General features: G+C 36.4%; 1 protein-coding gene across 1 annotated transcript in view; it reads left to right on the forward strand.

Moving 5' to 3' along the window:
- The first annotated feature begins 1851 nt into the window (after positions 1 to 1851).
- kdm5a (lysine demethylase 5A) overlaps positions 1852 to 14298 on the forward strand; it is a 47152-nt gene continuing 34705 nt past the window's right edge. Inside the window, exon 1 of the mRNA XM_079623264.1 lies at positions 1852 to 2412. Coding sequence (XP_079479390.1) covers positions 2263 to 2412 — 150 coding nt within the window. The 5' untranslated portion in view covers positions 1852 to 2262. The remainder of the gene's footprint in view (positions 2413 to 14298) is intronic.

The raw sequence follows: 14298 nt of genomic DNA on the forward strand, positions 1-14298 counted from the left end.
TTTATAGGCCTAACAGAAAAGTTCCAATACAAGACATAAATTTACTGTACAAAAGTAATCACTACTCAATGGAATATAAAATTGACATTTACATTTATGAAAAGTTGTAGATTAAAGGCTATGCCGTTTTTGTTAAGTATATGTTGGCTTGGCTAATCTACATTCATTTTGCAGTCAACCTAATTTAATGCTTTATAGGCCAAGGTCGGTGCACACATAAAATATTTTATCTATTAGGCTACAACTTCAATGAAATTCTGCACGATGCACAGCTAAACTATCAGAAAGGGAGTGAACAACAAGAGGTTCAATAAAAATGTTTTATTGTTGAATCACTTCTATCACTCAGTTTGTGTGGATGGAGGCGGGACACGTCTCCTCGTTGCCCGATCTGCCGCCAGGTTGAACCACCTGATGGCGTGCTTGGTGACCTCCGCATCCGTGGCTGAGCGTGTCACTGTGTTTTTCCTCACAGCACCTGTAATAAAACAGACAGATATGTTTATGTTTATGGTATGTATGTGGAATATTAAACGAAATATAGTAACACAGCTTTAATAATAAGCTACATGCCTCGTTTTATTTTCTTTGCCATTGACATCCGACTGAAACAACAAACTGTAAGTGAATTACAGTAATATTTTCATATTAATATTTGTGTACTGTACGTACAGTAAGGGAGGTATTGTTAAATTTTCACCTGTAGTAAGTCAGTCCCCAGATAGCAGACCGATGTCGATTCAACGTTGATTTTTAGTTGTAAAGGTTAGTATCAATCATCAATCAAATGACATCAATCAGAACGTTATTACACCGAAAATAAAACATCGATTCAACATTGAAATGCGGTTGAATGGCGTGTCTGACGTTGATTCAACGTTAATTCGATGAGCAAAACGATGTTGTTTCAATGTCACGAGAAACGTCGTTTCCACATTGATTCGATGTCAGTTTGCTATCTGGGACGTCACTACCCAGATAGCAGACCGATGTCGATTCAACGTTGATTTTTAGTTGTAAAGGTTAGTATCAATCATCAATCAAATTTCAACGTTGAATCAACTTCAGAACGTTATTACACCAAAAATAAAACATCGATTCAACATTGAAATGCGGTTGAATGGCGTGTCTGGCGTTGATTCAACGTTAATTCGATGAGCAAAACGATGTTGTTTCAATGTCACGAGAAACGTTGTTTCCACATTGATTCGATGTCAGTTTGCTATCTGGGTAGGGTACTACTACAACCTTTGAAACATGAAAAAAACACTATAGGTGAATTACAGTATTATTTTCATATTAATATTTGTGTACTGTATGTACAGTAAGGGAGGTATGGTCAAAATTTCACCTGTAGTAATTCAGTCTGGTCAATAGGGTACTACTACAACCTTTGAAATATATAAAAAAAATATTTAGGTGAATTACAGTAATATTTTCATATTAATATTTGTGAACTGTACGTACAGTAAGGGGGTTATTGGCAAAATATCATACGTAGTAAGCCAGGGTCGTCACTAGGAACAACTACTACAACCTTTGGAACTCGAAAAAACATTAATTATAGGACTTCGGTTTGCACTGTGGGCTGAATTTGCAGACTGTCCCTAAAGCAGCCTATGTGAATATGCAGCGAATATCGAACCTAAAACTAACTTTACCCCGCTCTGGGACGTGCAGGTTGTGCAGTGACACGCAACTTTAGAAACTATTCCTACAATATTTCTTCACTTGCTACAATATCGACTTTGATTATGCTCATGGCTCTGTGAAGCGGACTAAATCTAAATCTGGGTCTCAGAGTGAAGCGGAAGTAGAGCCGTGGCGAGGTGAAAGGTAACACTTCCGGAAACACTCGAGCAGCGGCTAGGCTAGCGGAAGAAGCTAACCGTGTTTGTGTGGCCGACCGTGGGTTTGTTATTGCAGGAGTAAACCCGATCGGTCGCTCGCAGGGCTCACGGGTATGATCGCCGAAGGGGAACGGGTGTGAACCGGGCAGGAATGCGCGCGGAGACGCGGTGAAGGGACCCGGAAGCGGCGAGGCTTTTGTTCGACCCGAGGACAATACACTCTTCAGCTCCAGCATCGAGCTAACGAGTCCCGGGGCTTGTGTTCGTGTGTTCCCGCAGCATCTGGAGGAAAGCCTTCAGAGATGAGGAGCTGACGGGCACAGACGCCTGAAGATCGCCTCGTCGATGTAAACACGGTCTGATGATGCGCGTGGCGTAGCGGTGTGTGTGTGTGTGTGTGTGTGTGTGTCAGATGATGTCTCAGCTCGGTGAGTTCGTGGCTCCTCCGGAGTGTCCGGTGTTCGAGCCCAGCTGGCAGGACTTCAGCGACCCTTTCGGATTCATCCACAAGATCCGAGACATCGCAGAGAACACGGGCATCTGCAAGATCAGGCCCCCGACGGTAACAACAACCACACAATAATAACACAATACACAATAATAACACATCAGATCACACACACACAATACTGTATCATCACTGAGAACACAAGCACTGTAAAGGGTTGATATACTCAATACTGTAAACATAAACACTATAATAACAGCAGATCAGAAGATCAACACTGTAAACATAAACACTATAATAACAGCGGATCAGAAGATCAATACTGTAAACATAAACACTATAATAACAGCAGATCAGAAGATCAATACTGTAAACATAAACACTATAATAACAGCGGATCAGAAGATCAACACTGTAAACATAAACACTATAATAACAGCAGATCAGAAGATCAACACTGTAAACATAAACACTATAATAACAGCAGATCAGAAGATCAACACTGTAAACATAAACACTATAATAACAGCGGATCAGAAGATCAATACTGTAAACATAAACACTATAATAACAGCAGATCAGAAGATCAACACTGTAAACATAAACACTATAATAACAGCGGATCAGAAGCTCAGCACTGTAAACATAAACACTATAATAACAGCGGATCAGAAGATCAACACTGTAAACATAAACACTATAATAACAGCAGATCAGAAGATCAACACTGTAAACATAAACACTATAATAACAGCGGATCAGAAGATCAACACTGTAAACATAAACACTATAATAACAGCGGATCAGAAGATCAACACTGTAAACATAAACACTATAATAACAGCGGATCAGAAGATCAACACTGTAAACATAAACACTATAATAACAGCGGATCAGAAGATCAACACTGTAAACATAAACACTATAATAACAGCGGATCAGAAGCTCAACACTGTAAACATAAACACTATAATAACAGCGGATCAGAAGATCAACACTGTAAACATAAACACTATAATAACAGCAGATCAGAAGATCAACACTGTAAACATAAACACTATAATAACAGCAGATCAGAAGATCAACACTGTAAACATAAACACTATAATAACAGCAGATCAGAAGATCAACACTGTAAACATAAACACTATAATAACAGCGGATCAGAAGATCAACACTGTAAACATAAACACTATAATAACAGCAGATCAGAAGATCAATACTGTAAACATAAACACTATAATAACAGCGGATCAGAAGATCAACACTGTAAACATAAACACTATAATAACAGCAGATCAGAAGATCAACACTGTAAACATAAACACTATAATAACAGCGGATCAGAAGATCAATACTGTAAACATAAACACTATAATAACAGCGGATCAGAAGATCAACACTGTAAACATAAACACTATAATAACAGCGGATCAGAAGATCAACACTGTAAACATAAACACTATAATAACAGCGGATCAGAAGATCAATACTGTAAACATAAACACTATAATAACAGCGGATCAGAAGATCAACACTGTAAACATAAACACTATAATAACAGCGGATCAGAAGATCAACACTGTAAACATAAACACTATAATAACAGCAGATCAGAAGATCAACACTGTAAACATAAACACTATAATAACAGCAGATCAGAAGCTCAACACTGTAAACATAAACACTATAATAACAGCGGATCAGAAGATCAACACTGTAAACATAAACACTATAATAACAGCAGATCAGAAGATCAACACTGTAAACATAAACACTATAATAACAGCGGATCAGAAGATCAACACTGTAAACATAAACACTATAATAACAGCAGATCAGAAGATCAACACTGTAAACATAAACACTATAATAACAGCAGATCAGAAGATCAACACTGTAAACATAAACACTATAATAACAGCGGATCAGAAGATCAACACTGTAAACATAAACACTATAATAACAGCGGATCAGAAGATCAACACTGTAAACATAAACACTATAATAACAGCGGATCAGAAGATCAACACTGTAAACATAAACACTATAATAACAGCGGATCAGAAGATCAATACTGTAAACATAAACACTATAATAACAGCAGATCAGAAGATCAACACTGTAAACATAAACACTATAATAACAGCAGATCAGAAGATCAATACTGTAAACATAAACACTATAATAACAGCGGATCAGAAGATCAACACTGTAAACATAAACACTATAATAACAGCGGATCAGAAGATCAACACTGTAAACATAAACACTATAATAACAGCGGATCAGAAGATCAACACTGTAAACATAAACACTATAATAACAGCAGATCAGAAGATCAATACTGTAAACATAAACACTATAATAACAGCGGATCAGAAGATCAACACTGTAAACATAAACACTATAATAACAGCGGATCAGAAGATCAACACTGTAAACATAAACACTATAATAACAGCGGATCAGAAGATCAACACTGTAAACATAAACACTATAATAACAGCGGATCAGAAGATCAATACTGTAAACATAAACACTATAATAACAGCGGATCAGAAGATCAACACTGTAAACATAAACACTATAATAACAGCGGATCAGAAGATCAATACTGAAAACATAAACACTATAATAACAGCAGATCAGAAGATCAACACTGTAAACATAAACACTATAATAACAGCGGATCAGAAGATCAACACTGTAAACATAAACACTATAATAACAGCAGATCAGAAGATCAACACTGTAAACATAAACACTATAATAACAGCGGATCAGAAGATCAACACTGTAAACATAAACACTATAATAACAGCGGATCAGAAGATCAACACTGTAAACATAAACACTATAATAACAGCGGATCAGAAGATCAACACTGTAAACATAAACACTATAATAACAGCGGATCAGAAGATCAACACTGTAAACATAAACACTATAATAACAGCGGATCAGAAGATCAACACTGTAAACATAAACACTATAATAACAGCGGATCAGAAGATCAACACTGTAAACATAAACACTATAATAACAGCAGATCAGAAGATCAATACTGTAAACATAAACACTATAATAACAGCGGATCAGAAGATCAACACTGTAAACATAAACACTATAATAACAGCGGATCAGAAGATCAACACTGTAAACATAAACACTAAAATAACAGCAGATCAGAAGATCAACACTGTAAACATAAACACTATAATAACAGCGGATCAGAAGATCAACACTGTAAACATAAACACTATAATAACAGCAGATCAGAAGATCAACACTGTAAACATAAACACTATAATAACAGCGGATCAGAAGATCAACACTGTAAACATAAACACTATAATAACAGCGGATCAGAAGCTCAACACTGTAAACATAAACACTATAATAACAGCAGATCAGAAGATCAACACTGTAAACATAAACACTATAATAACAGCAGATCAGAAGATCAACACTGTAAACATAAACACTATAATAACAGCAGATCAGAAGATCAATACTGTAAACATAAACACTATAATAACAGCGGATCAGAAGATCAACACTGTAAACATAAACACTATAATAACAGCAGATCAGATCAACACTGTAAACATAAACACTATAATAACAGCGGATCAGAAGATCAATACTGTAAACATAAACACTATAATAACAGCAGATCAGATCAACACTGTAAACATAAACACTATAATAACAGCGGATCAGAAGATCAATACTGTAAACATAAACACTATAATAACAGCAGATCAGAAGCTCAACACTGTAAACATAAACACTATAATAACAGCGGATCAGAAGATCAACACTGTAAACATAAACACTATAATAACAGCAGATCAGAAGATCAACACTGTAAACATAAACACTATAATAACAGCAGATCAGAAGATCAATACTGTAAACATAAACACTATAATAACAGCAGATCAGATCAACACTGTAAACATAAACACTATAATAACAGCAGATCAGAAGATCAACACTGTAAACATAAACACTATAATAACAGCGGATCAGAAGATCAATACTGTAAACATAAACACTATAATAACAGCAGATCAGAAGATCAACACTGTAAACATAAACACTATAATAACAGCGGATCAGAAGATCAATACTGTAAACATAAACACTATAATAACAGCAGATCAGATCAACACTGTAAACATAAACACTATAATAACAGCGGATCAGAAGATCAACACTGTAAACATAAACACTATAATAACAGCGGATCAGAAGATCAATACTGTAAACATAAACACTATAATAACAGCGGATCAGAAGATCAACACTGTAAACATAAACACTATAATAACAGCAGATCAGAAGATCAATACTGTAAACATAAACACTATAATAACAGCGGATCAGAAGCTCAACACTGTAAACATAAACACTATAATAACAGCGGATCAGAAGATCAACACTGTAAACATAAACACTATAATAACAGCGGATCAGAAGATCAACACTGTAAACATAAACACTATAATAACAGCGGATCAGAAGATCAACACTGTAAACATAAACACTATAATAACAGCGGATCAGAAGATCAACACTGTAAACATAAACACTATAATAACAGCGGATCAGAAGATCAACACTGTAAACATAAACACTATAATAACAGCGGATCAGAAGATCAACACTGTAAACATAAACACTATAATAACAGCGGATCAGAAGATCAATACTGTAAACATAAACACTATAATAACAGCGGATCAGAAGATCAATACTGTAAACATAAACACTATAATAACAGCAGATCAGAAGATCAACACTGTAAACATAAACACTATAATAACAGCGGATCAGAAGATCAATACTGTAAACATAAACACTATAATAACAGCGGATCAGAAGATCAACACTGTAAACATAAACACTATAATAACAGCGGATCAGAAGATCAACACTGTAAACATAAACACTATAATAACAGCGGATCAGAAGATCAACACTGTAAACATAAACACTATAATAACAGCGGATCAGAAGATCAACACTGTAAACATAAACACTATAATAACAGCAGATCAGAAGATCAACACTGTAAACATAAACACTATAATAACAGCAGATCAGAAGATCAACACTGTAAACATAAACACTATAATAACAGCGGATCAGAAGATCAATACTGTAAACATAAACACTATAATAACAGCAGATCAGAAGATCAACACTGTAAACATAAACACTATAATAACAGCGGATCAGAAGATCAACACTGTAAACATAAACACTATAATAACAGCGGATCAGAAGATCAATACTGTAAACATAAACACTATAATAACAGCGGATCAGAAGATCAACACTGAAAACATAAACACTATAATAACAGCAGATCAGAAGATTAACACTGTAAACATAAACACTATAATAACAGCAGATCAGAAGATCAACACTGTAAACATAAACACTATAATAACAGCAGATCAGAAGATCAATACTGTAAACATAAACACTATAATAACAGCAGATCAGAAGATCAACACTGTAAACATAAACACTATAATAACAGCAGATCAGAAGATCAACACTGTAAACATAAACACTATAATAACAGCGGATCAGAAGATCAACACTGTAAACATAAACACTATAATAACAGCGGATCAGAAGATCAACACTGTAAACATAAACACTATAATAACAGCGGATCAGAAGATCAACACTGTAAACATAAACACTATAATAACAGCAGATCAGAAGATCAACACTGTAAACATAAACACTATAATAACAGCGGATCAGAAGATCAACACTGTAAACATAAACACTATAATAACAGCGGATCAGAAGATCAACACTGTAAACATAAACACTATAATAACAGCGGATCAGAAGATCAACACTGTAAACATAAACACTATAATAACAGCGGATCAGAAGATCAACACTGTAAACATAAACACTATAATAACAGCGGATCAGAAGATCAACACTGTAAACATAAACACTATAATAACAGCGGATCAGAAGATCAACACTGTAAACATAAACACTATAATAACAGCAGATCAGAAGATTAACACTGTAAACATAAACACTATAATAACAGCAGATCAGAAGATCAACACTGTAAACATAAACACTATAATAACAGCAGATCAGAAGATCAATACTGTAAACATAAACACTATAATAACAGCAGATCAGAAGATCAACACTGTAAACATAAACACTATAATAACAGCAGATCAGAAGATCAACACTGTAAACATAAACACTATAATAACAGCGGATCAGAAGATCAACACTGTAAACATAAACACTATAATAACAGCGGATCAGAAGATCAACACTGTAAACATAAACACTATAATAACAGCGGATCAGAAGATCAACACTGTAAACATAAACACTATAATAACAGCAGATCAGAAGCTCAACACTGTAAACATAAACACTATAATAACAGCGGATCAGAAGATCAATACTGTAAACATAAACACTATAATAACAGCGGATCAGAAGATCAACACTGTAAACATAAACACTATAATAACAGCGGATCAGAAGATCAATACTGTAAACATAAACACTATAATAACAGCGGATCAGAAGATCAACACTGTAAACATAAACACTATAATAACAGCAGATCAGAAGATCAATACTGTAAACATAAACACTATAATAACAGCAGATCAGAAGATCAACACTGTAAACATAAACACTATAATAACAGCGGATCAGAAGCTCAACACTGTAAACATAAACACTATAATAACAGCGGATCAGAAGATCAACACTGTAAACATAAACACTATAATAACAGCGGATCAGAAGATCAACACTGTAAACATAAACACTATAATAACAGCGGATCAGAAGATCAACACTGTAAACATAAACACTATAATAACAGCGGATCAGAAGATCAACACTGTAAACATAAACACTATAATAACAGCAGATCAGAAGATCAACACTGTAAACATAAACACTATAATAACAGCGGATCAGAAGATCAACACTGTAAACATAAACACTATAATAACAGCGGATCAGAAGATCAACACTGTAAACATAAACACTATAATAACAGCGGATCAGAAGATCAACACTGTAAACATAAACACTATAATAACAGCAGATCAGAAGCTCAACACTGTAAACATAAACACTATAATAACAGCGGATCAGAAGATCAACACTGTAAACATAAACACTATAATAACAGCGGATCAGAAGATCAACACTGTAAACATAAACACTATAATAACAGCAGATCAGAAGATCAACACTGTAAACATAAACACTATAATAACAGCAGATCAGAAGATCAACACTGTAAACATAAACACTATAATAACAGCAGATCAGAAGATCAACACTGTAAACATAAACACTATAATAACAGCGGATCAGAAGATCAACACTGTAAACATAAACACTATAATAACAGCGGATCAGAAGATCAATACTGTAAACATAAACACTATAATAACAGCGGATCAGAAGATCAACACTGTAAACATAAACACTATAATAACAGCGGATCAGAAGATCAATACTGTAAACATAAACACTATAATAACAGCGGATCAGAAGATCAACACTGTAAACATAAACACTATAATAACAGCGGATCAGAAGATCAACACTGTAAACATAAACACTATAATAACAGCGGATCAGAAGATCAACACTGTAAACATAAACACTATAATAACAGCGGATCAGAAGATCAATACTGTAAACATAAACACTATAATAACAGCGGATCAGAAGATCAACACTGTAAACATAAACACTATAATAACAGCAGATCAGAAGATCAACACTGTAAACATAAACACTATAATAACAGCAGATCAGAAGATCAACACTGTAAACATAAACACTATAATAACAGCGGATCAGAAGATCAACACTGTAAACATAAACACTATAATAACAGCGGATCAGAAGATCAACACTGTAAACATAAACACTATAATAACAGCGGATCAGAAGCTCAACACTGTAAACATAAACACTATAATAACAGCAGATCAGAAGATCAACACTGTAAACATAAACACTATAATAACAGCAGATCAGAAGATCAACACTGTAAACATAAACACTATAATAACAGCGGATCAGAAGCTCAACACTGTAAACATAAACACTATAATAACAGCAGATCAGAAGATCAACACTGTAAACATAAACACTATAATAACAGCAGATCAGAAGATCAACACTGTAAACATAAACACTATAATAACAGCAGATCAGAAGATCAACACTGTAAACATAAACACTATAATAATATAACTTCCCGGGAAGGCGTCCAGGAGGCATCCGGAGCCGATGCGCGAGCCACCTCAGCTGACCCCTCTCGATGTGGAGGAGCAGCGGCTCTACTCTGAGCTCCTCCCGAGTGACCGAGCTCCTCACCCGATCTCTGAGGGATCGCCCAGCCACTCTGCGGAGAAAGCTCATTTCGGCCGCCTGTATCCGGGATCTTGTTCTTTCGGTCATGACCCAAAGCTCATGACCATAGGTGAGAGTAGGAACGTAGATTGACCGGTACATCGACCGCATTACTGCAGAAGCTGCACCGATCCGTCTGTCAATCTCCCGTTCCACCCTTCCCTCACTCGTGAATAAGACCCAAGATACTTGAACTCCTCCACTTGAGGCAGGAACTCTCCACCAACCTGAAGTAGGCAAGCCACCCTTTTCCGACTGAGGACCATGGCCTCGGATTTGGAGGTGCTGATTCTCATCCCAGCCGCTTCACACTCGGCTGCAAACCGTCCCAGTGCATGCTGAAGGTCCTGGTCTGCTGGGGCCAACACGACAACATCATCTGCAAAGAGCAGAGACGAAATCGTGTGGTCCCCAAACCCGACACCCTCCGGCCCCTGGCTGCGCCTAGAAATTCTGTCCATAAAAGTTATGAACAGTACCGGTGACAAAGGACAGCCCTGCCGGAGTCCAACATGCACCGGGAAGAAGTCTGACTTACTGCCGGCAACGCAAACCAAGCTCCTGCTCCGGTCGTACAGGGACCGGACAGCCCTTAGCAAAGGACCCCGGACCCCATACTCCCGGAGCACCCTCCACAGGCCGCCACGAGGGACAGACGAATGCCTTCTCCAAATCCACAAAGCACATGTGGATTGGCTGGGCAAACTCCCATGAACCCTCCAGCACCCTGTAGAGGGTATAGAGCTGGTCCAGTGTTCCACGGCCGGGACGAAACCGCACTGTTCCTCCTGAATCCGAGGTTCTACTATCGGCCATATTCTCCTCTCCAGTACCCTAGCATAGACTTTCCCGGGGAGGCTGAGAAGTGTGATCCCCCTGTAGTTGGAACACACCCTCCGGTCCCCCTTCTTAAAAAGAGGGACCACCACCCCGGTCTGCCATCCCAGAGGCACTGTGCCCGACCGCCATCCAATGCTGCAGAGGCGTGTCAGCCAAGACAGTGTTTAACTGTGTATTCGATTACCCTTTTTTTACCAGGTTCTTCAAAAAGTCTAGTCACAATCAATCAAAACTACAATCATAGATGATTCACAAATAATCACAATCATTTAGAAAACATTATGCGATAACATGTAAAGTTGGAGCCTGTACTCCGTCTATTCTAGAACCCAACAACACAACAAGATGACATTTAATAAGGATAACAGTAATTTAAGCTCCTTATTATGTAGTCGAATCTGTGCTGGTTAGCGCTGAGACGTAATTGTGACGTTGGCCTATAACGTCTATAAATCGTGTTCAGGGGGCGGGGTTTATGTAAATGCTAGGGTTGGTAATGTCACTAACCCGGGAGGGATGTCGTGTAGTTCCTACCAGCCGTTTGTTGTAGTCCTTTTCTGTAAAAGCAAATATCTCCCTTTGCTTTGAACGTTGAGCGTTGTAACTTTGCAGATGTTGTTTATGATCAAACACAACATTACACACTAACTACAGCTAGAAAAGTGGAATCATAATCAAACACCGCTTTAAAGTGAGGTCTCGATTCTTTTGATGATTAATCGTGCCGCTCTGCTGTGTTTGTTTGTTTTCTCTTTATTTGACAGGGACAATGGACAGTAAAGAAAAACTGTCCCAGAATTAGCCACAGGGCTAAATTTCATCTGCAGTCCCTGGGCAGAAAATATCAAATTACATTACATACAATACAAATAACCCACAAAATATAATATACGCCACATTGTCTATCATTTAACAATAAATACAGCAATATTACTACTAAAAAATCTCAATATACATCCTATAAAATCACATAATATTACAAAATCAATCCCCCATAATTAAAAACCTTGACAAAACACGAGTAACTAATGATTACAGACCTGACTCCTTTTTAACCACATTTTCAAATGCAGCTTGAACTGTGTCAATGTATGACATTGTCTAATAACAATTGGTAAGTTATTCCAGTTTTTAACAGCTCTTACAGAAAAAGTTGATCGACCAAACTCAGTTACTCTAAAATGTGCTTCACAATCACCTCTTAATGAAGCCCTTGTTTGTCTTAGATTTTCTCTACGTGAAGCTACAAATGCTTTTAAAGGAGGAGGTGCAAGATCATTTACAATTTTATACATTAAACAACAACTGTGAAATATAATAAAATTGTCAAAAGTAAGAAAATTGTGCTTTTGGATTATAAGACAGTGATGGTATCTATTAGGTTTCTTGTCAAATACCTTTAAAGCACGTTTGTATAAAGTATATAAAGGTCTGAGAGTAGATTTTCCTGATTGTGACAAGAAAAATGAGAAAAAATCAAAGAATGCAAATAAATTCTTGCGGCTTCCAGTGAGAGTTGACTCCATATAAATTTAAAGTTTCTAAGTTGAGGTGTCACTACGCAAACTATTTTTTTTATATGCTTTTCAAATGTTAACTGCGTATCTAAAATAACTCTGAGATATGTAAAATATGACACAATTTGTAATTTTTCACCACAAACTAATATATCAGGAAGATTCTCCACCCTCCTTTTAATTTTAAAATACATACAGGCAGTTTTCTGAACATTTAACGTTAAACAACACTGAGTAAGCCAGTCTGAAATTTTGGACATTGCGACATCTAATTTTTGTGCAACTTGTTCATTTGTTTTACCATGTACATATACAACAGTGTCATCGGCGTACATTTGAATATTTACATCCGGGCAAACATCAGGTAAATCATTCAAATACAAACTAAAAAGTAAGGGCCCTAATACAGACCCCTGCGGTACTCCCGTAAAACACTCTCTCAAAGACGATACCTGCGTTTCAATCCGTGTACACTGTTTCCTCGATGTGAGATAAGATTCGATCCACTTCATTGTTTCTACCGAAAAATTCAAATGTAATAATTTAGACATTAAAACATTATGATTTAGCGTATCGAATGCCTTTTTCAAATCAAGGAATACTGCACCCACAACCCCACCTTTATCTAATTTTGACCTCACTTGCTCAATAAAATGACACACAGCCGTTTCTGTTGAGTGCTGTTTACGGAACCCAAATTGCATAGTGCACAATACATTTTGTACATTTAAATAATTTACAATTTGCTCAGTTACTACCTTTTCTAATATTTTAGACACTACTGATAAAATTGAGATCGGCCTATAATTTTCAACTCTACTCGGATCACCTGCCTTGAAGACTGGAATAACTAATCCAGTTTTCCAACAATTTGGGAAAATAGATTGTCCAATTGATAAATTAACTAGATGAGTAATTGATGCTAAAAACATATCACTATTACCTTTTAAGAATCTACAGTCCAAACCATCTATATCTTTGGCATTAGAATGTTTTAAATCCTTTATAATATTCTGAATTTTAATCTCTGAAAATAGTTAGAGCAAGTGCAGGTTTTACTGAATTTACAGAATTTAATTCTTTGTGTGTGTGTGTGATGCTGGTTCTGGTTACCGTGGTGACCATGTGTGTGATGCTGGTTCTGGTTACCGTGGTGACCATGTGTGTTATACTGATGCTG

The sequence above is a fragment of the Phoxinus phoxinus genome, assembly GCF_949152265.1.
Source record: "Phoxinus phoxinus genome assembly, chromosome: 9".
NCBI classification, from domain to species: Eukaryota; Metazoa; Chordata; class Actinopteri; order Cypriniformes; family Leuciscidae; genus Phoxinus; species Phoxinus phoxinus.